The following is a 26,214-nucleotide window of genomic DNA, read 5'->3' as shown; positions in this document are numbered from 1 at the left end:
GCATTAGGGTAAGACTCCTGATCAGTGGGACATACTGTACTTCCTGATTTAGTACAGTTCCTTTCCTGTCTCTGTTATCCCTCAGCATTTTGTTCTTCTCCACCATTCCTTTATTCTATGAATTTCAGTTTTTTGTTTCCTGTTATATATTATTTCTTTGGCTATTTGAGGAAGAAAACAGGAAAACAAATCAGGCAGCAAAATATATGCAAGCTAAATGAGCCTATGCAAATTTGAGTAATTTGCATCACACACACCTGCCTCAGTTCTGATATCCTGCTTGCAGAGAAAACTTGGTTTTTTTCCTTTTTCATCCAACATTTCAGATCTCTTAAGAAGAGTCATTCTTAAGCTGATAGTGACATGAGGTCCGACACGAAAGGTCAAGGTGTACATGTTGAGCATGACGGGAGTAAGGATGCATCCGTACTAGGGATGTCACAGGCGTCCCGTTAGGACTCGAGGCTCGGCGATTTCTCACTGGCGTGGTCCCCCAGACGCCACTCCTCAGGTCGCAGCACATGCCCAACTCAGTGCACCCTGAGTTGGGCAAGCAGCCGCCTCCTTGCTCCCTTGCCAAGCTGCCATTTTGCGTAAACAAGGCGGCTCAGTCTTTTATGTAGAAGCCAATTTTGCACAAATGTCGGCCAAAAGAGGCCAATTTATGCAAAATTGCTGGTTTAAATTGTCTAAATATACCATCTGCACCTGTAATTTTGCATAAATGGGCCTCTTTACAGCCACCATTTGCACAAAAGCAGCCTTTCTATAAAAGGCTGAGCCACCATTTTTATGCAAAATGGCGGCTCAGTGAAGGAGCAGGAAGCCACGCTCCGCTCACCAGGTGCCCGTGGACCACCTGGTGAGTGGCAACTCACCGTACATGGCGAGCAGGGTCAGGCAGCCAACAGGGGTGAGTTTGCCAGAGGCAGGGGACAATAGTCCAAGACAGGTAGGCCAGGAGCTGGGTTTCCAAAGACAGCCATACAGGAGAAGGTTGCTCAGACTAAGCAGCAGGCTGTGAGGTTAGGACCTTATAGGATGGGCAGGGATTGGCCCTTCAGGTCAGGTGATGGAATACTGAGTCAGATGACTGTGCTGGTACTGTAGCCTAGCTGATGCCCTTCATGCTCAGAGTTCGGCCTGCAAGGCTTGCAGTGGACACAGTGCTGGTCGAGCAGGAGGCACAGCACTGGGGCCCCACTTCAAGATACCTCCTTTGCAGTGAGTCAGTGCCATATACACAAGGCTGATGAAGGGCCCACACTTTGAATTGGTTCACATTTAACATGTGCGTGTTTGCATGAGCGAGCCTCAGGTTTGTGCGCATGCACCTCCCTTCAGATGCTCAGATTAAATTAAGGGTTTAGTGTAGCACACAGATAGACTAACTGTTTTAGGGTGCAATCCTATGCATATTTAGACAGAAAAGAGTCCTGCAACACCGAGCATGCTGGCTGGGGAATGCTGGGAACTGTAGGACGTTTTTCTGTCTAAATATGCATAGGATTGCACCCTTAGTTGTTCAGATGTTTTAATACGTTACCATGAGCGTTCATGGGTTGCAGCCCACTTCATCAGATGCTATAAATGGAACACCGATTAAATTAGCTACTTTCTAATTAGCCCAATACATCCTTGGCTGTTACATTTGAACTGGCGAGCTGCGTTTTGCGTTTGCCCTTCAAATCTGCAAAACATGTTTTGATCCGAGTTTGGAGGGAAAGCGCAAAGCACAGCTAGCCAGTTAATAAGGGCTGAATATAGCTTGTGCTAAACATGGAATAACTACTTGAACTTGAGCATGCGAGAGGAGCGGGGCAGAGGAGGAGGAAGGAGCCCGTGAGCCTGCAGCAAGCTTCCAGTCCGTACTGTGATTTGGAGGCTTGGGAATGTTATGTCTGAATTGACACAAAATGTAGACCTTTCACATTTTTCTATTGGGATATCTTGATGATAACTATAATAATAATTTTTACTCCTGCTTTTCAGCAAAAAAGGCCTTTAGGGTGGCTTAAAAAGATTGATAATAAGACAGTCCCTGCCCGCAGCTTTACAATCTAAACTGCACCACACAAAAGGAAAAGGAATTGGGAGGGAAGAGGAGGAGGAAAAGGAGAAGGTAGTAGTTGTAGAAGTTACAACATTCCCACTAGGGATGTACGAAAGTGTCTTACCTTTCGTGGATTATGTTGATGGTGGGGAGGAGGCGTTCCGTCCCTCCCCCCGGAATCCTGGCCGGGGGGGAAGGCACTCCGTTCCTCCCCCCGGAATCCTCGAACGGCCGGCTGGGCTCCGCGGCTCCGCGGAGCAGCCGGCCAGGCCTGCCCTGGCCAGGCCAGAGCCATCTGTAGCCGGATTTCCGGCCGGGGAGGGCTCTGGTTAAAAAAAACAACAACCGCGTACGCAAATGGCGGCGGCTATGGCCGCCGCCATTTGCGTTCCTTCTTTTTGGCCGCCTTAATCTACGTAAATATTTACGTAGACTATGACGTAAATCGTTACGTAGGCTAAAATGGCGAATCAAAAGGGGACGCAAATAGCGCCCGCTACGATATTTGCATTCCCCTTGATTTTCGCCGTCATAGTCTACGTAAATATTTACGTAGACTAAGATGGTAAAAAGAAGGAATGCAAATGGCGGCGGCCGTAGCCACCGCCATTTGCGTACGCGGTTTGTTTGTTTTTAAACCCACCCCCAACCATGATAGGCTACGTAAAGATTTACGTAGCCTATCACGTCTTTTTTTTCTTTTTTTTTAAACCTAGCCATGATAGGCTACGTAAATCTTTACGTAGCCTATCACGTCTTCCCCCCCACACACAAGCCTGGAAAATGCGGCGGCGGTGGCGGCCGGTCAGAAGACCGCTCACTGCCACTGGAGCCGCCGCTGCCGCCGCCGCCCGGAAGATCCGCCCCAGGTAAGTCTCGTCCCGGGGGGGATCCGCAGGGGGGCGGGGGGGTGGCAGGCCGTTTCGCCACAGATTTCGGGGGGCCAAATGCACTGGCATTTGGCCTCACCAAGATCCGTGGTGGAATTCTCTGCCATCCCTAATTCCCACAGGTGTTTCTGGCAGGGAGAGGGGAAGCAAGCCCCCTGAAGCTGTTCTTTCTCTGGTCCATGTATTGGGCCAAGCTGGTCTCCCCGTTGCTGTGATGTTAATCCTGGGAGGAGGCAGGGGGCACAGCCTCCCGGCCGCTGGGGACCAAGTGAGCTAATCCTCAGCTCCCCTGTTCTCTTATTGAGCAACTGTCCGGGTCCAAGGAGAAGCAGCATGGCTAATTATCGAGCAATAATTGATTTCCTGTAGATACGATCAAGCCAAATAAGGCACACGTTGATCATGGGAAAAAGTGGCACTTGATTTTTTTCTGCAAAAAAGCATTTGATATTTTTTGGTGGACATAGGGGGTTGGTTGGTGCAGGTTTGAGGGGCAACTGAAATGAACTGATTTCTTCTTCTGACCTCCCCCCACCCCCCAATGTTTCACAGCCTGCCTGATGCACATTGTGGCAGGGAAAAAGATGTGAGCCTGGTACTTGGCAGGTTCCCCATCAGTGCAACAAGTTCAGATAGCAGGACTGTATAGAGAAGTGTCCTTAATGCTCTACAGTTGTGCAGTTCTCTTGTCTTGTTTTTTAGGGTGGAGCACAGCTATTTATGTCTGGTGACAAACTAGTCAGCTGTGCAGTTCTTCATATTTCTCGGGGGGGGGGGTTAATCTGTTGCCAATAAATGTTTTATTTATGTTTGGTAGCATTGTAGCCTGATGCAAGGCTCTGGAACGAAGCGGGCTAGAAATGTCAAAGCAATAGAAAAGGAAGTAACTCTTCTTTGGACTTCATTCCCACCAGGACAGCTAGTGCAGAAAGGTTTCGATCAGGTTTCAATGTGCCTGTTGGCTGGGACAGCCAGAATGGAAGCCTGCATTTTTGGTGGCAGTCTATGGTTGTGTTTGCCCGAAACAGTAAACCATAGGTTATGTTAATTATGGTTTGTTGCTTTAGCCGTGAAGCGTCTTTCCAACTACCAAACAAACTGTGTCTTGTTTTCCCTATTTCTAGTATGTTTCTTCCCTGCCCATTTGGCCAGCCTTCAGAGCAGTTTTTGAGGCTGCTTTTGCTGGGCACCTCTGTTTCAGGGCAGACAACAGTGCAAACCAGCCAGCGATAGGCCACAATTCTGGGTTCAGAGATCATGACAAGCTATGGTTTAAATAAGCCAGACTCCATAAGCCAACAACAAGCAATGGCTTCTATTTGTGGTTTGAAGCTAGTTAACAAACCATGGTTTGTTTGCAGGAATGGGTTCAGACACAACGACAAGCCAGATTTCAACAAACCAGACCGTGGTTTAGCATTATGTGAAAACCAGGCTAATGACAAGGTTCTGTGGATTAACAGCTGGGGAAGAACACAGATTTCATTCCCTGGTTGGGAATCCCACTGTAGATAGACGGGCTGTTGAGTAAGTGCCTTGTTGGTCTCTCAGCCCAAGATGGAAATTCTTAAAGAGAATGCTTTATTCCATCGCTGTGTTCCAGAAATCATTTCTGGAGAGGGATAAGTGGTAGTTAGCAATATAGGCCCCTCATATTGGGTCAAGGTATTTGTCCATATAGCCCAGTAATGCATCCTCTGTTTGGTAGCGAATGGCCAGGGTCTCCTATGGAGAGGGGACTTTTCTGTCACTTGATCTGTTTTAAACTGGAGAAGCAGTGAGTTGAACCTGGGACCTTCTGTCAGCATTGTATGTGATCTACAACAGGGCTGCGGTCTGTCTCTAAAATGCGCAAGTGTACATTTTCGGGGGGCTTTTGCAGGAGCTGCTTCTTACTTATGCAGACTAGCAGACTCTTTTCCCTTCCTCCACACATGCACACACATCTGCACCCTCCCTGGTCTTTTTTTTTTTCTGGGTTAATAGAGGGAGTGGGGAGCGAGTTCATATCTGTACGGTTAACTTTGTCACATCATCTCAGATTAGCGCAAATTCTTCCTTACAATCACTGCAATTTAAAAAAGAAATCCATCCTTGTTATCAAAAAATGGGGGGGGAGAGGGGCGGGGGGAGAGGAGGGAGCCCCAGTTAATCGTCTAAGCAGAGTATCTTGGAAGTGAGTGTGTTTCTGGGCTCATCCCTTCTCTGTAAAGCCAGCCTTCAGTAATTCAGTTTTAAAGCATGAAAAAAGGGAGTTGATGAAATTCCACTATCAGCACTGAACCAATATGCAAAATATCTCGCTGAAAATCAAATAGCTATTATGTTTTCATTTCCATTTCAGCGTATTTGCTTAATGAAGAATAGACAGATCAGGCCGACTGAGGGAGCCTGCGTGAGGTGATAACTCCTCTAGGCTTCCAGCAATCCCACAGAAATGACGCTGAAGTTGCTGCCTTAGCTCCTCTCTCTCTCCCCACTCCTCTCTCTCTCTCTCTCTCTCTCATCTCTTCCACCCCTCCATTTTCCTCCCCCCCCCCCCCGCCTCAGTATCTACCAGCACAGTTAACCCACACAGCTTGGCATGGGGAAACTGACAGCATCTTCCTAGGTATCAGTGCTCTGCAAGAGCAAGGGATGTGTTCTTTACAATAGCATCCTTTTTTTATGGGGGGGGGTGCAGTAGTAGGCATTTATTAAAGTAAAATGGGCTGGGGTTCGACCCTAACTTGGGCACCACCCAAGGCCCGGCCCTGCCATGAGGCAGAGTAAGGCAGCTGTGTTGGGTGGCAGATACTGGGAGGCAGCAACAAGGTCTCGGAGGTGAGAGCTGTGTGTGACACACTGCTTGCCTGATCCCATTGCAGCCTTCAGGTATAGTGGAGGATGCTGTCCAGATGCCGGTGTTGGAGAAAGAGATCCAATTGCCAGTCTAGCCAGCTTCTGAACAGGCAGTGAGAGAGGGCACCATCTCATTCTCTTCCTCAGGCAGCGAAATGTCTCAGGCTGGCACAGCACCCCATCTGACCTATCAAGTCCCGAAGGGGAGTCACTCAAATAGCACAGTATTTGACCACATTTCCCACATTGGCCAAGTGGATACCACCAGGAAGCCCAAAAGCTGGTATAGCCACTACTTTTGAAGCCAGAAGTTCCATCGACTCAGAGTAACTGGTAAGAGGCAATGTGGTATAGTGGTCAGAGTATCCGACCACATCGGGGGAGATCCACGTTCCAATCTCCACTCAGCCTCTCTGACCCTGAGCAAATCTTTCTCTCTCTCTTTCTCTCTCTCTCTCTCTCCCTCCATCTCCCTCTCTTTCTCTCTCTCTCTCTCTGCCTAGCTTTCCTCACAGCGTTGTAGTGAAGGTAAAATGTGGGGAGGGAAAACTTTGAGCACCTTGGAGGAAAGATGGAATGTTAATGTCAGAAATAAACAAACAATGAGTAAATAAAGCCCTCTGGGCTATTAGGCATTGATAGACTCCATGTACTTGTCTTGTCCCCCTGAGCCAATGGGAGGGAGGGGGCACTGCCCTTGCGGCAGTGAGTTCCATCAGTGTGCTTTGCGGAGAAGGACATCCTTTGTCTTAAATGTCCTGCCAGTCACTTGCCTTTGAATAACCCCGAGCCCTAATATTCTGAAAGAGGGAGAAAAAAATTTCCCCCTCTCTCATTCTCTCTCTCTCTCTCTCTCTCTCTCCACTTTCCCAAACCATGCATGATTTTATAAACTTCTTTTACGCTCCCCTGAGTTGTTATTTTCAAAAGCAAACCACCCCAGACCCCTCATAAGGTAAGCCCCTCTAAGCCCCTGATCATTTTGATTTTGCCCATTTCTTTACTTTTTTCAGCTCTGCAGCATCCTTTTTGAGATGGGGGAAATGTGGAATCAATAGGAAAGGGGAGAAGACCTTCATCGGGGCAATTTCAACCCCGGCTGCAGGACCTGGAAGCAAGGCTGAGCCATTGCTGCCTGACAGCATTAAGGCTCCACACAGTGATTTTGATTCCAGCAGTAAAGCTATAATACCAGTTCACATGCACCTGACCAAGCTGGGCGGATGAGATGATCTAAGTTTTTCCTATTTAGTATGGGTTACCCATTTGGCTTGCTTGACATACGTTGTTGTTTTTTAAGCACACCAGTGTTCCCCTGCCCACAACATCTGGAAGACCTGCTCAAGTCTTCTGGATCCCAAGATTTTAGCAAGTGTTTCCCATGTATTTTCAAGGTTGCTTGCTTAGCCATAGGGACTAGAAGCTTGCTTTAAAAAAATAAAAATGAAAGTGAAGTTTTGCAGTTTGTTTAATGTTGCGCTGTGTGGCAAAGGTCCCGGTATCACTGCAGGGGTCTCTCTCTCTCTCTCACACACACACACACACACACACACACACACGGCAGACGCACACACACACACACACACTCATCCTTCCAGGGAACAGGCACCCTGAACTTCATGGCACCCAGCGGCTGCTTTCACCTACAAACGGCATAAACCACGACCACAAAGGGCTGGGTGGGAGGAAGCGGGGCGGGGGAGTGGTGGCTTGCATACACTGCTTTTCCCCAGACCTCAGCCACTCTCTGTGACTCCAGGCATGTATATTTACCCTGGGAGAACAAAGGGCCCATAATCTATACAAAGCAGACAACAATGAGCGTGAATAAAGCGGCTGCCGGAGAAGGGAAAGCAATTTATTCTAATTCTACTAATTTCAGTTCCAGCACAATTAAAAAGGCTCTGATAATATTCAGAAACAATTGCCGGCTAACAAATCGTTTCTCTCGCTGTAAATGAAACATCGTTAGGCTAATTTTTTCTTTCACGCCTTCACAGCTCTCGGGTTCTGATAAAGTTAACCCGCTCCATCCTCTTCCGTCGCGTTTCCCCCTCCCTTCCCTGTTTCGCCTGGACAGAGAGGAGACCTGAGTGACGGAGGCTAGAATCCTGGACCCACACTGCACAAAACCACCAACCTCTCTTGCCCGTTGTGTTGCCATCACTCAAAGTAGAGCCCACACAGCGGCTGAGGCAGAGTAGGCATTTGCCTGGGGCAGCACAATTAAAAAGGTCCCTGACTAGGGATGTACGGATTTTGTTAAATCTGCTCTGTGTTTCGCTGATTGGCTTTCCTTCCGTCGTCTGCTCATTGATAGAATCTGTTTTTTTATGGATGTATGAGAGTTTAGTTCCACTTGTGCAAGTGTGCACAGGTGCAACTGTGAATTTGTGCAAATCCCCCCCCCCCCAGTAAAAAACAGGTCTGCGAGCCTGCATGACTCGGAAAAAGCTGATCTGACTCAGTATCTGGAGGTTGGAGTCATAGAAATCTGAACTCATTTGTGTCCATTGTGGATTTCTCTGTCATCCCTACTCCCAACACGAATGGAGAGCGCACCTCAAAATCTTCACTGGTGTCCTGGCGTACTCTCAGTTGGTGAGCAGGAGTAGCTTTCCCCATTCCACCTAAATCGGCAAAAACATTTAAGCCATCTCTGCCCATGAGACTCTACGGCAGTGTGACACAAATCTTGGGAAAGTCTCTGCCCCATTCATCTGATCAGCTGCCCCAGAAATATGGGGTTGCATGCGCTGCTTCCCCTGAGTACCCCTTGCTTGTGGTGTGCCCATCGCTGCAGCCCCTGCCCTTACTTATGAGGCTGGATAAGTCTGTCGATGGCTGTATGCTACTACCCCCAGGTTCAGAGGCAGTATGCTGGGGAACAGCTGTGGGAGAGGGGGTTCATGCCTCTCTGTTTTGCTTGTGGAGCTTCCTGGAAGCATCTGATCAGCCACTGTGGTGTGGGAAACAGGGATGCTGAATGAGATGGAGCCATCTTGGTCTGGTCAAGCAGGCCTGCTCTCCTGTTCTCATGCGCACACATACACACTGTCATCTTTTTGGAATCAGAATGAGGAATACTTATTTCCCAGGCATTTGGAGTCATTAGTTATGGCCCAATTCTTGTGGGCTTCTTTTGTGATGTTCATTCTAGAATGTGCGGGGAGGCGGGTGGGGGGAGATTTTGTGTCTTCTTTATGAATACTTTTTGCATTCCATTGTTTTTCAATTATGTTTTTACAGTGTTTATTTTTATTTGTATTATTCTGCTGATTATGGTTTAGATGAGGGTCATCTAGGACAGGGGTGGGCAGAAAGTAGATCTCCAGTTGTTTAGGACTTCAACTCGCAGCATTCCTGACCATTGGCCAGGCTGGCAGGGGCTTCTGGGAGCTGAAGGCCAAAACATCTGGACATCTACCTTCTCCCCAACCCTGGTTTATATTGATTATGGTTTTTCTCTTATAATAATGATAGATTTCTGTATCTGTGTGTGTTAGCTACTTCGAGACTGCTTTTTGCAGTGGGAAGCAAAACATAAATTTAATCATGACAATAAGGATAACAAAAAATACACATATGAGTGATAATCCAGGCCATTATATTGGTGGGTGGGAATGGCAGTACAAAAGTAAGCTGCTTAGATTGATTGATTATATTTTTATCTGCACAATAATAAAATTTTCTGCACAGATTATCAAGCTTAATTTTCACTGTTGCTTTCTGGAGATCCCAGGGATCAAACTTGGGACCTTCCGCATGCAATGCATGTGTTCTCCCTACTGAGCTACAGGGGCTGTACAGTGGTGGGTGAGGTACACAAGACCCCAGGCCCACCCCTAGCTGGGCCCATAATGGCCCATCTGCTCCTGCCTAGGAGTGCTGTGAACCCCTGTAAACCATGCCAGGGGTCGTCCACCTACATCTGGGCAACAACATCAGGCTGCTGTTTCTAATAGCCATGTAATATTACTGTTTATTTATTTCATTTCATTTCTATACCGCCTAATAGCTGAGACTCTCTGGGTAGTTCACAACAATTCACACAAAAAATACAAACTACAACATTATAAACATTATACCACATTACAAAATAAAAATAGTCTAAAAAATTTAATGTACAAAATTTAAAACAATTTAAATAGCTAAAAATAGTTCCAGTAAACAATTTCAGTAACAGACCTGTTTAAGAAAGCTGACATAAGCACCCCATCACATGCCATTAAATGCCTGGGAGTAGAGGGCAGTCTTAACCTGGCACTGAAAAGATGACAGTGTTGATGCCAGGCGGGCTCATAGTCGGGGGGACCACCACTCAGAAGGCCCTCTCCTTTCTTGCCACCTTCCAAGCCTCCCTCGGAGGAGGCACTCGGAGGAAGGCCTCAGATGTTGACCATAGTGTCTGCGTAGCTTCACATTATCTTTCTATTTCATGGCTTGGAAACAATTTTGGAATTATAGCTGTGTAATAAATAAACTGATTTATTCAGTTTATCAGTCAAACTGATCCTCTTTCCTCCATAAAATCTGAGCTTGATTTCTCACTATGAAATCTAGCAGTGTTGATGAGGGAAATGGTCTCTTGATTATTATTCTCTGAGAAAGGCTGCTGGTACATAACAAACCAGGGATGGGCAGACTTGAGGATCTATCTCATTTTTTAGTAGAACTCTTTGAGGACCAGTAACTGGCGTTAGATAAGGATGTATGAGAATTTCATTTTTGCTCTCAAAGAATGCAAGCACGCCCTGTTTGCAACTTCAAACATGAGCACATGTCCATCAAAAATGTTTGTAAATTGCCACACACGTTCTTGCGTTCAATTTCCGCAAATTTCCTAAATTGGCGCAAATTTTGCGATTTGCACCAATTTCCCACATAGACTGAATCAGCCCTGCTTTAGTCTATGAAGGAAATTTGGGTGAGTTTAGGAAATTTGTGCAAATCAAACAGGGGAAAGTTGCATAGATTCCACATTCGATCATTGCTTGATTTGGGCAACTTTCCCGTTCGCTCAGGACAAGCCATCATCACAAACGCGAACAGGAATCAGGCATGAGGTAAACGGCAAGCCAGTGTTTGGAGAGTCCTGCTGACCTTGAACACTGTCCATTCGCCTGTCCCTAGAGTCAGATGCAAGATAGTAGCTGGAGGGCAAATAGTTGTCTCGGGGGCACAAAGCCAATGGCCATATCCCAGCGGTGTCGAACTTCTTTCAGCCCAAGGGCCAAATTCCATTTCAGAGATGCTCACAGGGGCCGTATTCCAGTGGTGGGCAGGGCTGAAAGCAAAAGGGGTGTGGCCAAAAATAAAAGATGCCCACATATTGTAGCCAGTAGATGTAGCCAGTATTGTAGCCAGTGTATGCCAGATGACAGCATATTGTAGCCAGTAGCTAATCATTAAGAGAGGCATTTCAACCTCCCAGAATAAGGGAAAAAACTGTGCAAAAGCTGTGAAGCCACCAAAAGATCACAACCAGAGGACAGGAGGAAGGGCCAGAGGAAGGGCACGTGGCCATCTCGGGAACCCCAGGGGGCTGGATTGAGACCCCAGGTGGGCTGGATTTGGACCATGGTTCAGCACCTCTGCCATACAGTGAGATCACCTGCACATGTAAGTACAAGTCTATATCTGATCAGATCTTGGGCATTTTAACATAGAACTAGAACTGGCCAGCAGAGCTGCACAAAGGCCTGTTCTAACCAGTTAATGCTCCCATTTTACAGGTCAGGAACACCGAGGCTAAGCAGTTATCACAAGGGCAGCTATGTGGCAGGTAGTTTTGACTTGCTGTTGTTCGGCTGTTGTGTGTCGAAAGCCCCTGTTGTCCATCTACAGTAAATCAGCCAGATACCCACTGGTAGTTCCACATCTGGCTTCTGCTCACAATAATCTTAGACCATTTTCTGTTCCTGTTTCTCTAGACAGAACTTCCCCCCACCCCTTTTCCAAACAAAATTGATGCAAAAATCTCCCAACGATGACACATGGTGCAGAAGGTGCTACTGTTATTGTGGGTTCTCCTAAATTTGCCCCTGACGTGGCTTTCCAAGCAGGATCGACGTGCCAGCTAGTGCTGTGCCAAACATTTCTCCCACTTTTTTTCGGCCATCCTCATTCAATTTGATAGAAGAGAACTTGCTTTCGAAAAGAAATCCAAAGGATGAGAAATTTTGGAGAAATCCTCATGGGTTGGGCATGGGGTTCTTGTGCGCACCTTACGTATGAGGTGGCTGAGGAGCGTAAGCGAGTGTCCCGTCTGTCATCATGCAATAACCTTTGTGGCAGCCTGTAGCCTCTTCGGCTTCCCGCACTTCGGTCAAAGCCGTCATGAGGAAGACACCATGGGGCAGTTCCTTCCATGGGGGGTTTCGGCTCAGGATGTGCAGGTGGCCGGGGAGGCTGCAGAGCCCCAGGAAGGTGTTTAAGAGAGAGAGAGAAAACACACACGGCACCCTCGGCCACCTCGCAGTGATTAGGTAAGCCCAGAAATGCCACCCAACGAAATGCAAAATCCTGCCTCCGAAAAGTGGGAGCCTCAGCACAGGTGACGCTGTTGCCACTTGCAAGAGCAGCGCAATAAGCCAAAACCCCTCAGGAGAAAGGGAAGAAGCTGTGCCACAACCCCTGCCAGTGGTGAGCCCTGCCTGTGAGAAAGCGTTGGAGAATCTCTCCTTCCCCTGGAGAATCTCTCCTTCCCCTGGATAAATTTGTTGAAATTGTCCCCCCAGTTTCTCTGCCCGCAAATAGGCTGTAGCGTTTGAGAGGCCCTTTGTGCTCAGCTCTAGCGCTAGCACATCTCTCCCCTTTGCAGGTCCTTCAGGGCATGCTTCTGAAGGGGGGGGAGGCAGGGAGGCAGCAATCCCCACAACATTTCTGATCTTGTTTTTGCGCTTGCAGGCACCTTTGGGGAGATGGATGAAGGAGACGAGGCTCCTTTGGAGGAAAACAGCCAGCCGGAAAAGGAGGGAGTCGCTTCTGATCGCGAAGGCTCCGTGGAAGGCGATTCGTCCAGCTCACCTTGTAGCCAGAGTACGTTTCTGTGGCTCATCTCCCTAACCCTCTAATGCAGCAGGGGTGCAGGACCTCAAGCCCCAGGGCCAAGTGCAGCCCCCTGGGCTTCCGGAGATGGTAATCCCCCCTTCCCCCAATCGTTTGCTGATTTCCTGGCTTTCTCACGTCCCTGTTCCCACCACCACCGTTCTAAAAGGCGGAAATACCTCTCCCAAGGCTTAACTACTGGAAGGAAGAGCTTGAAGCTGAAACATGCTGGCATTTTTAGTATTTTGGCTCCACCCCCCATGCCTTTGGCCCCACCCACCACTGGAACGCCCTTCTCTGAAATGGCCCACAGGGATTTGTAAGGGATTTCTGTGGTTATTTTGTAGTGATGAGTAGCAGTCTGTACACACTCAGTGGTGCTTTTTGTTACTGCGTTGTTACTACACATGCGCCAGGCCTTCCTGGGACTAGAACGGTCGTAGGGCTGTGAACTTGAGCATGCTCCGGGAGAGAGCGGAGGACAGGAAGGCCTGGCGTGCTCTGGTCCATGGGGTCACGAAGAGTCGGACACAACTGAACGACTGAACAACAAAGTGCAGTAGTTGGGCTGTAACTCGGTGGCAGAGCACTGCTTTGCTTGCAGAAGGTGCCATCCAAGGCATCCACAGGGAGGCCTGGGAAAGTCTCCTGTCTGAAACCCTGGACAGTTACAACCAACAGCTTGACTCAGTATATATCCACTTCTGATGTCCCCCAACTGAACTCTTGTTATGATGGTAGTTACCACTCTCAAAGTGTGTCATGTTCATAATCTTGGAATCTTTACAACAGCCCTCTAAGGTAGATCAGTACTGTTCTTTCCATATTGGAAATGAGGGGCTGTGTGTGTGTGTGTGTGTGTGTGTGTGTATGAGAGAGAGGGACAGACAGACAGACGGACTGAGAGACAGAGAATGGCCTGTCTAAGGACCACCAGTGACTTTGTGGAAGAAACAAGATTTAAACTGGGACTTTGGGATTTATAACTCAGCCTCTTAGTCACTCTGCTGCAGCCAGCTCTCTGGTCTGGCTCAAATTTCAATCAATAAATTCTGCTCTCTCTCAACAGCAATTTATAATCTAATTAAGGGTCTGCATTTCTTGCTGCTGTGCCTTGAAAGACTGCAGAGATGGCTAGGTGAATGTTGACCTAGAAATGCAAAACACACACACGCTTCTGCTCCCCAGTTTGTTTTTTAAACCAATGGCTCGGTCCAAGCCAAAAAGGCCTCCTTCTTGGAATACTTGGGAGAAAATCCCATGAAATGAGTGGGGATTGACTTTTGAGTAAGAACAGGGACAGGATCCAGCTGCACAACTCTTACTTCCTCCTCTCTCTCGCTCTTTAGGTTCTTTTTCATCACCGGAATTTTATTATCATTGTCATTATCATTATTTTGCAAGAGGGAACGGAGTTATGTTCATAATTTTATTATCTTCCCAATAAATGTCAGGCTTTACCTGGTGACCCTAATCTCTCCATACACACACACACACACACACACACACACACTATTCTGCATGCAACATATATTATCCCAACTGTGTACGGATATTTAGAAGTTGGATGTCGCACAGAGTTCGGGCCAGGGGAGGCGGCTTCTGAAAGGCCCAAGTGCCTTGTTTGATGGTAGACTTTGATCCACCAAGTTGGTCTGCAGAAGGGAAGCCGGAGAGGTTCCTTTATCTGATTTTGAAGCTCTCTGCAAAAGCCTCAGGCTGATGGGGCGGTGAGCGGGAGGAGGGGAGTCAAGGAGAGCAGAGTGCTGTGAAAGCTTCCGTCTGAGCAGTGCACCTGGCACTAGCGTGCCATGATAAAAGAAGGCGATAGCGCGCGATAACGCACCGGCTGCAATAACTGCTGATCCTGTGGCGCATAGCAAAAAGCTTTCAGTGCGATGGATAACAATCAATATGCCAGGCACTTTGATTTATAGCCAAAAATAATGGGACTTTTATACCCGGCGATTGATTTATTTGATGTTAATCATCACCTCCCCCCTACACCCTTATCACCTGTATTAATAATCACCAATGGCCAGTGACGTCACACACACACCCATCCACCACCACCCCGGCGCCCTTTATGGTGCCCATCGACCAGGCTGTTTTTCTTTCCCCCCTCTTTTTTTTGCAACAGTTATCGGGGCCTGGACGCAAAGGCAAACATGCACTCTGTCCGCTAATCTTTCACGCTGTCTTATGCAGATAGGCTTATCTGCAGCATCTCGAACAGCAGTTAATGGGGAAAATAATTGTCATCAGGTTGCTATGAGTACACCACTGGGAGAGTTGTCCCAGCAAGAAGGTTCTCCTTTTTGTCAGCCAGCTGGAGGGGGGCCCTGAGAGACTGGGAAACAACCAGACCCCCGGAATCATCCAGGAACGGTTGGTCACTTTTGACATTTCCAGCTGTGTCTACTGTCTGTGCGGTGTTTACTCTGTACTCTCCTAAACACACCACACCAGCCTAGCACAGAGGATCCTGGGAGTGTTCTGGGATTGCCTACTCAGCAAGATCTTCTGCCGTGAGCTGTGTGTTTGGTTGGGGCAGGGAGAGAAGCTTCTCTGTGGCTGCACCTTGGCTCTGGGACTCCCTTTCTAGGGTGATCCACTTTGCATCCTCCGTCTGATGGCATTTTCTTTTTTTGGAAAAGTGTTTCTTTTATAAGGAGCTGTTTTTGTTTGTTTTTAATCTCTTTTTAGTAAGTTACAATTGATCCTCCTGGTATCTTAGTGTCGAAGCTGCTCTATAGGTAACTTTTCAAACTGTTGGATGACTTTTGTAACATCTTTAGTTTGCTCATTATTCATTTGATCTGCTTGCTATTCAGTATCTTTGTCTTATTCTTGCTGCTGTTGTTTTTAAACGCTAGATGCCTTCGATGTTTTATGGGAAGGCGGGGTATATATGTTGGCTGTGGCTGCTGCTCATTTGTTAAGGTTCTAGTCCTTATTGTCTGCAATACTAAGCTTGAAAATAGGCAGGTAATGCCTAGTGAAACCCAAGAAGCCAGAGGGAGGCTTAGCGAGAAATGTGGTGGCCAGTGCCTTGCGGAGTTCCTTACCCCTCCCACAAGCAGTTTTGGGATTGCATATTATCTTTTTATGCTGTGGGCCACCCAAAGAACCATATTTTTGGTTGGCTTAATATAAATACGGTTTTTAATCTGGGTAATTTCTTTGGGTCTTAGAACCCAGTTTTTGCCTGGTGCAGAACATGAACATCTTCATTGAGCTTTAAACAGAATAAAGCCAGTGCAGAGACCCTCTTTCAGCCTAAGAGCCGAATTCATTTTCGGAGAAGCTCTTGGGGGCCACAGTCCAGTGGCGGGCAGGCCAAAGGGGTGGGGGATATCAAAATATCAGCATCTTTCAGCTTAATGCTCTTCCTGACAGCAACTGGGCCTTAGGAGGGGCATGCCGACCTTTTAGAATGGGGGGAAAAAACTGCACAAAAGCCGGGGAACCAACAAATGTTGGGCAGTTGGGGGGGAGGGGGGCAGGGGAAAGGACCATCTGGGGAACCCGGGAGGGCCAGATTGAGACCGCAAGCTGCCCAGATTTGCCCCCAGGATGGAGGTTCTGCACCTTTGGAGGAGAGGGGGCGAGGAGGCAAGGACTGGACCAAGTCCATTTGTTATCTTTCAAGCCCTGGATGGCTTTAAAAGGGGGTTGGACAAATTCCTGAAGGAGAAGGCTATCAATGGCTACTAGTCTTGATGGCTGTGTGCTCCCTCCAGTACCAGAGGCAGTGAGCCTATGTGTACCAGTTGCTGGGGAACATGGGTGGGAGGGTGCTGTTGTGGTCATGCCCTGCTTGTGGGTTCCCGGTCGGCAGCTGGTTGGCCACTGTGGGAACAGAATGGTGGATGAGACAGACCTTAGTCTGATCCAGCAGGGCTCTTCTTATGTTCTAAGCCGCTCTATATGTTGGCGAACACGTCTTGGGACTTTTTGTCACAATCTGGAAAGTCTTTCTTTCCTGTGGAAGCTAGTTCAGCATATAGAAGGCCAATTTCCTACTGGGGGCTCTTAGATGTTGTATGAAAGCCAGATCCATTCATGGAAGCCTGATGCTCCCAAGCAGCAGACCAAGTGGTAAACCCGGGACTGAGCTGTACCATTGCAAACCGCAGGTGGAAGCTCGTGTGCTTGAATGCTCTTCTAGCAAATAAATAAATCCCTGCATTCATAAAACAACCGTGTCAAGGAGAAAGCCAGGCTAGAACCTGAAACTCTGACATGCCCCTTTTCTGTGTGCGGGGATTTAAAAAAAAATGGATAGAGGAGCATTCAGCCTTTCAGATCCCTACCTGCAGTCTGAAATGGTACATTCCCCCTACCCTCAGTGAAATGATACGGACTGAATACCTGATCTGCTGTTTGGCAGAACTAGGGGTGCTTCCAGACAGACAGCTCTTAGCACTACCAAACGAACGGTACTGGAGCTGGTGTCAAGGGTTGGCATGGCCGGGCGCCTGCCACGGTACCACACCTCATCAGGGGGCCTGCTGACAAGAGCCCCTTGGGCCTGCACCTCCTCCTCACATTGCAGTCTGCTTGCTCACACACCTCGTGCACTGGCTCAGCGGGAGTGAGCCGCCAAGTGAGGAAACGGTGGTGGTGGTGAGGAGGAGGAGGAGGGACTCTTCCCTCCTCGCTCACTGCCTCTCTGCTTGGCGAGCAAGGTGGTAGTGGAGATGATGGGGAAGAGGAGCAGCAGCAACGGGTGGAAGTGGCGATGCGGGAGTAGGCTTACTGAGTGAGCGGGGGGCACCGAGGGCTTCTTGGCCAAGCCCCCTCCCCCCACAAAAAAAGCAGGAGCCAGCACTGTGTGGTGCAGCTGTTCCGTCTTTCCCTCCTTCGTGGGTTTTCTGTGATAAGTACAAAGACAGAAGAAGCTGTGGGAAAATGTGGGAGAAGATGAGTCTTCCATCCCCTGCCCCTGTTAGCTTCCATGGATGAGGGAGGGTGACTGCTTGATAAAACCTAGAAGCACCCAAGGCCTTTTCATCTCCAAACAACCAACTTCTTAGCCATTGTTAGCACTCGGTGCACGTGGGGGTTAGACTCGATGGCCCCTTAGGTCCCTTCCAACCCCACTATTCTGTGATTCTATGACTAGCCCAGGGGATCAGTTCACCCATAAGAATCTGACACGACCCAGTTGCCAACTACATCTTCTTTACAGGTTTTAGTGCATCTGAGTGACGTTTTGCTCCTTCAACAGAAGCTGAACCCAAAGAGAACTTGGACAGTCCAAAGGAGCCAGACAAGCAAGAGATTCTGGAAAAAACACAGGAGCTCAAGTTATGGAATGGGCCAGGTAACGTCCCTCTTTACTTGCTTGCTTGCTTGCTTGCTTGCTTGCTTGCTTGCTTGCTTGCTTACAACATTTGTATAACACCCCACATCTAAACAGATTCTGGAGCAGTGAACAACAAGAGATAAAACAAACAAAAGATAAAAATAAGATAAAAAGAATGAAACATGATATTAAAATTATTCTTTAAAAAAAAGAGCGCCAATAAAACAGAGGCTGTTTAACCAAAGAAGGTGTCCTGGAAAAGAGCTGTTTTCAGGAGGTGCCAAAAACAACCCAGTGTTGGTGCCTGCCTGACCTCCACAGGCAGGGATTTCCACAGGATGGGAGCCACCACACTGAAGGCTCTTCAGTGGTCTCTTTTTTGGTCTCTCCTGCCCACTAGACTCATCCAAACTCTTCTGGGCCATGTCAAAATGCTATGATCAGAGTGGATCACAGCATGGATCTTTCCAGCCAGTGTTCCCAAAACAACAACCTTGGGCATGGAAATTGGCTCTCAAAAGTCAAAGGAAGGCTGGTAATCAGTTAGTAAAGACCAAAAGTGGGCACCAAACCAGAAGGAATGCAAAAAGAGAAACCGGTTCTCAAAAGTGCCAACTCATTCTTAAATCTTTCCCTGAGTGCAAGAGAGGCAGTCACTATTTCTGTAAGGTGGTATAACCCAGTATTCCCCTACCTGATGCCCTCCAGGTGTGTTGGATTACAACTCCCAGATGTGTTGGACTACAACCTGCTGGCTGGGGGAATTGTAGTCCAATGCATCTGGAGGGGGAAGGCTGGTTTAGCCTGTTGTCAGAATGTGGATGCATAAGATTTGCCCCTGGAGAAGGTTCCCACTGGCCCAACATGTGGGCTGCAATAAATTTTTGTTATTGGCACTTGGGAGAACATGTTTCTCTTTTTGCATTCTTTCTGTTAATCAATTAAACCTCCCTCTTTTTAAAATCGATTAAAACTGTCTTTTAAGAATGGAAGAATAGAAGACTTATCATTTAGTAATTTAAAACGAAAGTAGGGCTTTCTTCGGGAAGAAAGACCATCTCTAACATTTCCTTTCCATGTCAAATGTCAGAATATGGGCTATTTCCTGTTACAGTAACACAGCAGGGGCCCAAATGGTTTCCAAACACAAATAAGTTCAAGAGCCATGAATATTGTGGACAATCCTGATTTGAAGGTTTAGGCGAGCAGGATGGTGCTTGTGGGGGTTTTTTCGTTGGACTTTCCCCTGCACGCCTTATTGGCTTACAGATTAATAATTGGGTGTGCCGGTCTCCATCTGTTATTGGAAGAGTGACGGAGTGTGTGATGAGCTGGCAAACATCAGCTCAGTTGTATGTGATGTGGAGCAAGGGCAAGTGGGATGGAAATGCATCTTGAATGTGAGGGGAGGAACCGAAACTCAGTGGTAGAACTCAGCTTCACGGGCAGATGGTTCCTGGTTCAACCCCTGGCATCTCCAGGTAGTGCTGGGAAATATTCTTGTCTGAAACCCTGAAGAGAGCCGCTGTCAGTCAGAACAACACAGGCAACACATTAAGCTGGTCTGACTCGGTCTAAAGCCAGTTGAGCCTCTCTCAAGCCGAGCATCGCTTTTCAGAATGTTGGACTAGATGGACCCTTGGCCTGACCCAGCATCTGATGCTGGATCAGACCAAGGGTCCATCTACTCCAGCATTCTGTTCACACAGTGGCCGACCAGCTGTCGACCGGGAACCCACAAGCAGGGCATGAGCGCAACAGCACCCTCCCACCCATGTTCCCCAGCAACTGGTGTACACAGGCTCACTGCCTCTGGTCCTGGAGGTAGCACATCACCATCAAGACTAGTAGCCATCAGTAGTCTTCTCCAGGAATTTGTCTAACCCCCTTTTAAAGCCATCCAAATTGGTGGCCATCGCTACATCCTGCGGTAGCGAATTCCATAGTCCAACTATACTCCGTGTGAAGAAGTCCTCCCTTTTATCTGTCTTGAATCTCCCACCAATCAGCTTCATAGGATGACCCCTTTGGGTTCTAGTATTTTGAGAGAGGGAGAAAAACGTCTCCCTCTCCACATTCTCCAAACCCTGCATAATTTTGGAGACCTCTGTCGTCCCAGCTTTTGTACAAAAGCCCAGTTTTTGTAACCTTCTCTCAAAGGGGAGATGCTCCAGCCCCTTGATCATTTTAGTGGCCCTTTTCTGCATGTTTTCCAGCTCTACAATATCTTTTTTTAGGTGTGTTTATATACTCATTATATACTCACATTATATACTCATTATAAAATTCCTTGAGTGACCTTCCTTGAGTGACCAGCCACAGCTTATTAAGTTCAGAATTTGTTTCTTTTAAAATGTTTTAATGGTTTTAATATGGTGTTTTATTCTTTTATCCTAGTTGTTCACCTCTCTGAAATCTTTTGATGTGGAGCAGTATATAAATATTGTAAATAAATGAATAAATAAAAAATGTCTCAGCCACAAATTACCTCAACTAGCCAAGGGCTACTGCTAGTACTGGGTCAGGCCGTGAGCTTCTGTAATTGCAAAGAAACTGATAATATCACAGCAACCACAAGGCCATCTCCAGAGTAGCTGGTTAGTGATACTATCAAAAACAAAACAACAGCAAACCAAAACAACAAGAAGAAAAAGAAACGTCTATTCCTCCCGCCCCATCACCATCTTCCTGTTTCTGGCAGGAAGAGCCCCAATGGTATTTTGTCCTTGATTGCGTAATTAAACTCTTGGTTGGTCTGTTACATAAGATATGTAAGGGGAGGAATAGGAAAAGTACACATGCACCCATTTTTCTGTAATTTCCCCTCCATTATGTGACAGGAAGGTTTGAGCCTCTTTCCCAGTGGGATGTCAGCCATTTGAAATCTTTGGTCAAGTGAGAAGGATGTGTGTTCTCCCTGGCTGTGGGGAAGTGGGGCAAAGCAAAGAGGAACAGAAGATGGCGAGGTAGATTTATATGACCCGTGGCATAAAATGCAGGTCATATTCACTCTAGAGAGAGCGAAACTCAGTCAGTGGAAAGCTTTAGCTTGGGAGAGAAGTTAATGTGGCTGTCCATCTAGGTTAAGGGGGCATAGTTCCGTTATATGGCACATCCTTTGCATCTAGGAAGTCGGTCCCAAACTTCACCAGTTAAAAAGGACCTCTAGTAGCCATGGGCTAGGAAATTATCTCCCTGAAAACCTGGTGAGCTATTACCATGTCAGAGTAGAAAATATGGAACTAGATCACAGGTGTTGAATCTCAGGCCCAGGAGGGGTCAAATCTGGCCCACCTGGGATCCCGATCCGGCCCTCAGGGATTCTCCAGATGACCATGCTCCCATCCCCATGTCACCCCGCCCCAGCGCCTATCGTTTGGCAGCTTCCCAGCTTTTGCGCAATTTCTTCCCCATTCTGAAAGGTTGAAATGCCTCTCCTAAGGCTGAGCCACTGGCAGGAAGCGGCTTAAGCTGAAATAGGCTGGTATCTTTGGCTCCACCCCTTTTTCCTTTAGCCCTGCCCATCACTGGAATGCGGCCCCTGAGAAGTTCTCTGAAATTGAATTCAGCCCTCGGGCTGAAACAGGTTTGACACTCCTGAGTTAGATGGACAGCTGGGTTCACTCAATACACTGCAGCTTCCTCTGTCTGTCTGTCTGTCTGTCTGTCTGTCTGTCTGTCTGCAAACACCTCCGGGAAGCGTACGTGGGGTATAATTCCATTTTACCTTGTCAACAACCCTGTGAGGTAGGCGAAGCTGAGAGACAGTGACTTGTCCAAGGTCACCCAGTGACTTTCCTGCCTAAGTGGGGATTTGACCCCAGCTCTCTGTGGTCCAACGCTGGCACAAGAGCCACTGCTCCATACTGGCACATGGCCAACCATTCAGAAATGGCACCCAGATAATGCTGAAATGATGACAGGCTGGAACAGTGGGCAAAATGCAAGCATGTTCAGACTGACACGTATCTCTGCAATTGTGTTGTATTTGCATGTGCGCGCAGAGAGAGCTCCTGCCAGGCTGGTCCGCATGGTTCTCATTTCTAGGATTGCTCGGGGGGGCGGGGCTGGTGAGAGCCCAGTTCCAGGCCTCATATGCTGTGAGTTGGACTGCACAGGGTCTGTAAAAAATTCTTCATGATTTCCTACATAGGACCGGATTAGTAGCCAGGGTGCAGAGAACAGCTTGGAAAAAAGGAGGGTAAGGGGAGACATGATAGAGGTCTACGAAATTATGCCTGGTGTGGAGAATTTGGAGAGGGAGGCATTTTTCTCCCTCTCTCAAAATACTAGAACCCAGTGGGGCTGTCCCATGAAGCAGACTGGTGGGAGATTTAAGACAGATAAAGGGAAGGACTTCTTCACACAGCACATAGTGGAACTATGGAATTCGCTACCACCAGATGTAGTGATGGCCACCCATTTGGATGGCTCTAAAAGGGGGTTGGACAAATTCCTGGAGGAGAAGGTTATCTATAGCTACTAGTCCTGATGGCTATGTGCTACCTCCAGTACCAGAGGCAGTGAGTCCATGTACACCAGTTGCTAGGAGACATGGGTAGAAGGGTGCTGTTGGGCTCGTGCCCTGCTCGTGGGTTCCTGGCTGACAGCTGGTTGGCCACTGTGTGAACAGAATGCTGGACTAGATGGACCCTTGGTCTGATCCAGCATCAGGGCTCTTCTTATGTTCGTAACAAGCCTCCCTTGTTGTGTCATCTTTGCTCCCATTTCTCCTCTGGAGTCTGAATGCATCGTGCCTTTTGCTGTAGGTTTTTTGCGACTCAAGTCACGAGATGGCCCAATTCAGCCTTGCAGTTCACAAAGGCCACCGCTATCCCCCCCGCCCTGCCCCTTTTGCAAACCTATCTGGAATCCAGGCGGGGGGGGGGGGTCTTTTCCCATGGCCTGGATGTAGTTTTCTCCCCAATAGCAGCTGCTTCTGAGAAACTTCTAAAAAGTGTTTGCCTGCTGCTGTCACACACACACAACCCCCCCCACACACACACACACACGCACACACCCTGCCGCGCGCTCCCTGTCCAGGAAGGGAAATGTGTGTTCATTGCTAGCCTGATATCCCTGGCCTTTCCTGGATGCGTTGGCCGGAAATATATCTGCAGGACTTCCCCACCTCCTCTGTCTCCTCCGGGGTTATCTGTTCTCTCCCACCCCAGCCCTTTGCCCTTGATGGACGGATGTGAGGCTGATCTGCTCATCCTTGGCTTGGCCATGTGCCTCGGTACCCTCTCCCCGCCACACACACATCTGGCCTCCTCACCACCACCCTTCAACCATCCTGGGGCAGTGGGAGGAAGGCTGGAATGGCTAGACCCTTTGGCTGAAGAACCAGCAATAAAGTCAGTGTTTTAACGAAGGCGGCTTGCTGAACCGGGTACCTCTGAGGTTTCCACCGTGGAGCCAGGGACCCCAGTGTGCACGCGGACACCTCTCCTGGTGCCCGCCAGGCTCCCTGCCACTCCTGATTTTTATTTCCTTAAGATTTCAAAAAATAAAATGCCTCTTTTACAGGGAGGCTGGCATGATGTGAAGTGAAGGGCTGCTCTCCACGCCATCCTTATTTGGGTTCACAAGCGTGGTTTTGTGTTCTGCAACTCATAGCCCCACCTCTGCCTTAGTAAGAGCCATGGCTCCGCGGCAGAGCGCCTGCTTTGCATGCGGAAGATCCCAGGTTCATTTCGTGGCACCTCCAGGTAGGGCTGGAAAAACTCCTGCCTGAAACCCTGGGAAGCCCTTGCTGCCAGTCAGCACCAACAACGCTGGCCTAGATGGACGTAGGGTTTGACCCGATGTCAGGCAGCTCCCTATTTTCCTATGTACTTACGTTCTTGGGCTAGTTACTTTTCTTTGAGTCTCACCACTTTGCCTTCTGGGTCATCATTTTGTGAATGGGCAAGCCCCCGAGGCAGCCACTTTGTGAGAATGCTCACAAGACTCTCGCAAAATTCCAGGTAAGCCCAGCACCCCAGAAAGGCTGGGGACTCCTGCTCTACCTCAGTTGAATTCCTGCCTAAGGGCTCATCCACAGGAGCTTGGGTGGGGGTGGGGATGGGGGTCCCCAAGAGATCAGATGCTTCAAGGGACAGCACACCTGATAAATCCCCTGCCACCCCCATTGTACCTGCTTTCCAGTCTCCTCTGTCTGCAGGTGGTCAGTACTGCAGGTGGGACCAGCACAAGAAGCACCATGCTAACTCAGGATTCTCCCGTGTCGCACCTTTCAGGTGTATCCTGTGAGCACTGCTTTCTTGTGCTCCTTCTCCTTCTGAGCGAGAGGACAAGGGCACGTGGCAAATGGCCTGGGCCTGTCTTCCCCAACACGGTGCTCTCCAGAGGTTTGGGATTTCCTGCTCCCATCAGCCTCAGTCAGCATGGCCAATGGTCAGGCATGCTGGGAGTTGCAGTCCAAAAAATGGGGGGGGCAGGTTGGGGAAACCTAGCCGAGACCATTTTGCATATCTTGTGTGTCAATAGCTCGTGTGTTGTATGCAGACAGTCACAGGTGGGGCTCAGGCTGCTGGTGAAGCCCCCTTAGAGACCACCTCCCCCAGCCCCACCATTGCATCCCATTGCAGCCTTTAAGATTGGCAAGAGTGCCCGCTTCTGTTCCCTCTGCGCTCTCTGAAGACCAACCTGGTGCCTTCCACAGGTTTTTGACTTCCACTCCCATCAACCCCAGCTAGCATGCCCAGTGGTCAGGAATGCTGGGAGTTGTCCAAAATTTCTGGAGGGCACCAGCTTGGGGACGGCTGCTGGAGCGACATGTCCATGTTGGTGGTTGCCTGGCATCTGTGAACCCCATCTCCTGGAGGCGTAACCAAGTCTGGACCTGAGCAGTAAGATCTCACTTCCATCACCAGCTTGTGTGGGTGTTAATTTTCAGAGTGTTTGTGTATGTGGGGTGTTGGAGCTCGAAAAGGCCTGGCTTTTGAGCATGTGAGGGAACGTGCATTTTGAACATGCTCAGAAGCACTTTCCTGCAAGACAATTCCTGGGTACTGCAAAGAGTAATTTTGGTACCCAGATGCCTGAAAACAGGCCCTGAGGTTGAACCCTGGATCAAATTCTTGAGCCCCGAGAATGAAGGGGGGGACGCTGTTCCATCCTTCTCCCCCTTCTTGCTCCCCCCCCCCCCGCACTTCCTCACTGGCGTTGGTTATTTGCATCCTTTATGTAAAAGAGATTTTATTATCGCAGCTGTGCAGCCCATCTCCTCTCTGGTAATTGGAGTGATATTAATTTCTGTGTGGCTGGGAGTTGATGTGAGTCCGGCGATGCCGTGCCGATAGGCTTTTCCTTTCTGTGCTAACCGCCGCGATAGGCCTTCTATCAGTCTCCAAGCAGGCACTGCACTTATCAGGAATGGAATGGGCAAAAAAAAAAAAAAGGAAACTTTGTGCAAGCCCGAATTTCTTCATCTTTATCTGGCAGGATCCGCCATGTGTCAGCATTGGCAGGCTAGGAAGATGCTGTGTGGAGGCCAGACGGGGGGGCGGGTTGCTCCTTGGGGCTGTCAAGTTTGTGTCCCTCCCAAACTCTTCCCTCCCGTTAGCTTGGCGGTTCAGGGAGAATGTCACTGGCTTCTTCTTGGCTTGAGCAGGGTAAGCACTGCCTCCGCTGGGACCCCACTCAGGCACCTGCGCTGGGCATATCTCTGCACCTGGCATTTGGATGAACCCGTAGACCTGTCTGCAGGGCATGGGGGGTCAAAGCATGCAGATGAGGGACTGAGCCCCTTCCCTCCCTCGTGCAAAGCACTAAAATCTGAGCATGGCAACCTTCTCCAAATTCCACCTCAAAGCTCGTTCTGACTCAAGACCGTATCGGATCGCAAGCTTTGAGGGTTTTATGCACATTTTTCTAAATATATGCATCAGTTGTGCACATCTTGGAAATGTACGCATTCTTTTCCCATTGATTAAAGCATATCTGTGTGCATTTTTCAAAAGTACACCTTGTTTCATGCACATTTTTCAAATGCACGCATGCCGTCTGACACATTTTTTTGGTCCGTGAATCACATTGCAAGCTCAAAAATCTATGGACTTCGA

At 48.5% G+C, this 26,214-nt stretch overlaps 1 protein-coding gene across 11 annotated transcripts in view; it reads left to right on the top strand.

The window, feature by feature from the left end:
* ZFPM1 (zinc finger protein, FOG family member 1) overlaps positions 1-26,214 on the top strand; it is a 151,017-nt gene that overhangs the window by 52,961 nt on the left and 71,842 nt on the right. Inside the window, exons 1-4 of one of the 11 annotated variants that reach the window (XM_084812787.1) lie at positions 2,697-6,117; positions 6,798-11,569; positions 12,694-12,825; positions 18,068-18,163. In XM_084812787.1, the coding sequence (XP_084668913.1) occupies positions 11,503-11,569; positions 12,694-12,825; positions 18,068-18,163 (295 nt within the window). In that variant the 5' untranslated portion in view covers positions 2,697-6,117; positions 6,798-11,502. The other 10 variants (XM_084812788.1, XM_084812790.1, XM_084812786.1 and 7 more) reach the window with 10 other exon arrangements.

Source organism: Heloderma suspectum, chromosome 8 (genome assembly GCF_057233095.1).
Source record: "Heloderma suspectum isolate Gila_16-S chromosome 8, 16-S_ref, whole genome shotgun sequence".
NCBI classification, from domain to species: domain Eukaryota; kingdom Metazoa; phylum Chordata; class Lepidosauria; order Squamata; family Helodermatidae; genus Heloderma; species Heloderma suspectum.
The sequence above is the reverse complement of the archived record's forward strand: the minus strand, read 5'-3'. Positions and strand labels throughout refer to the sequence as shown.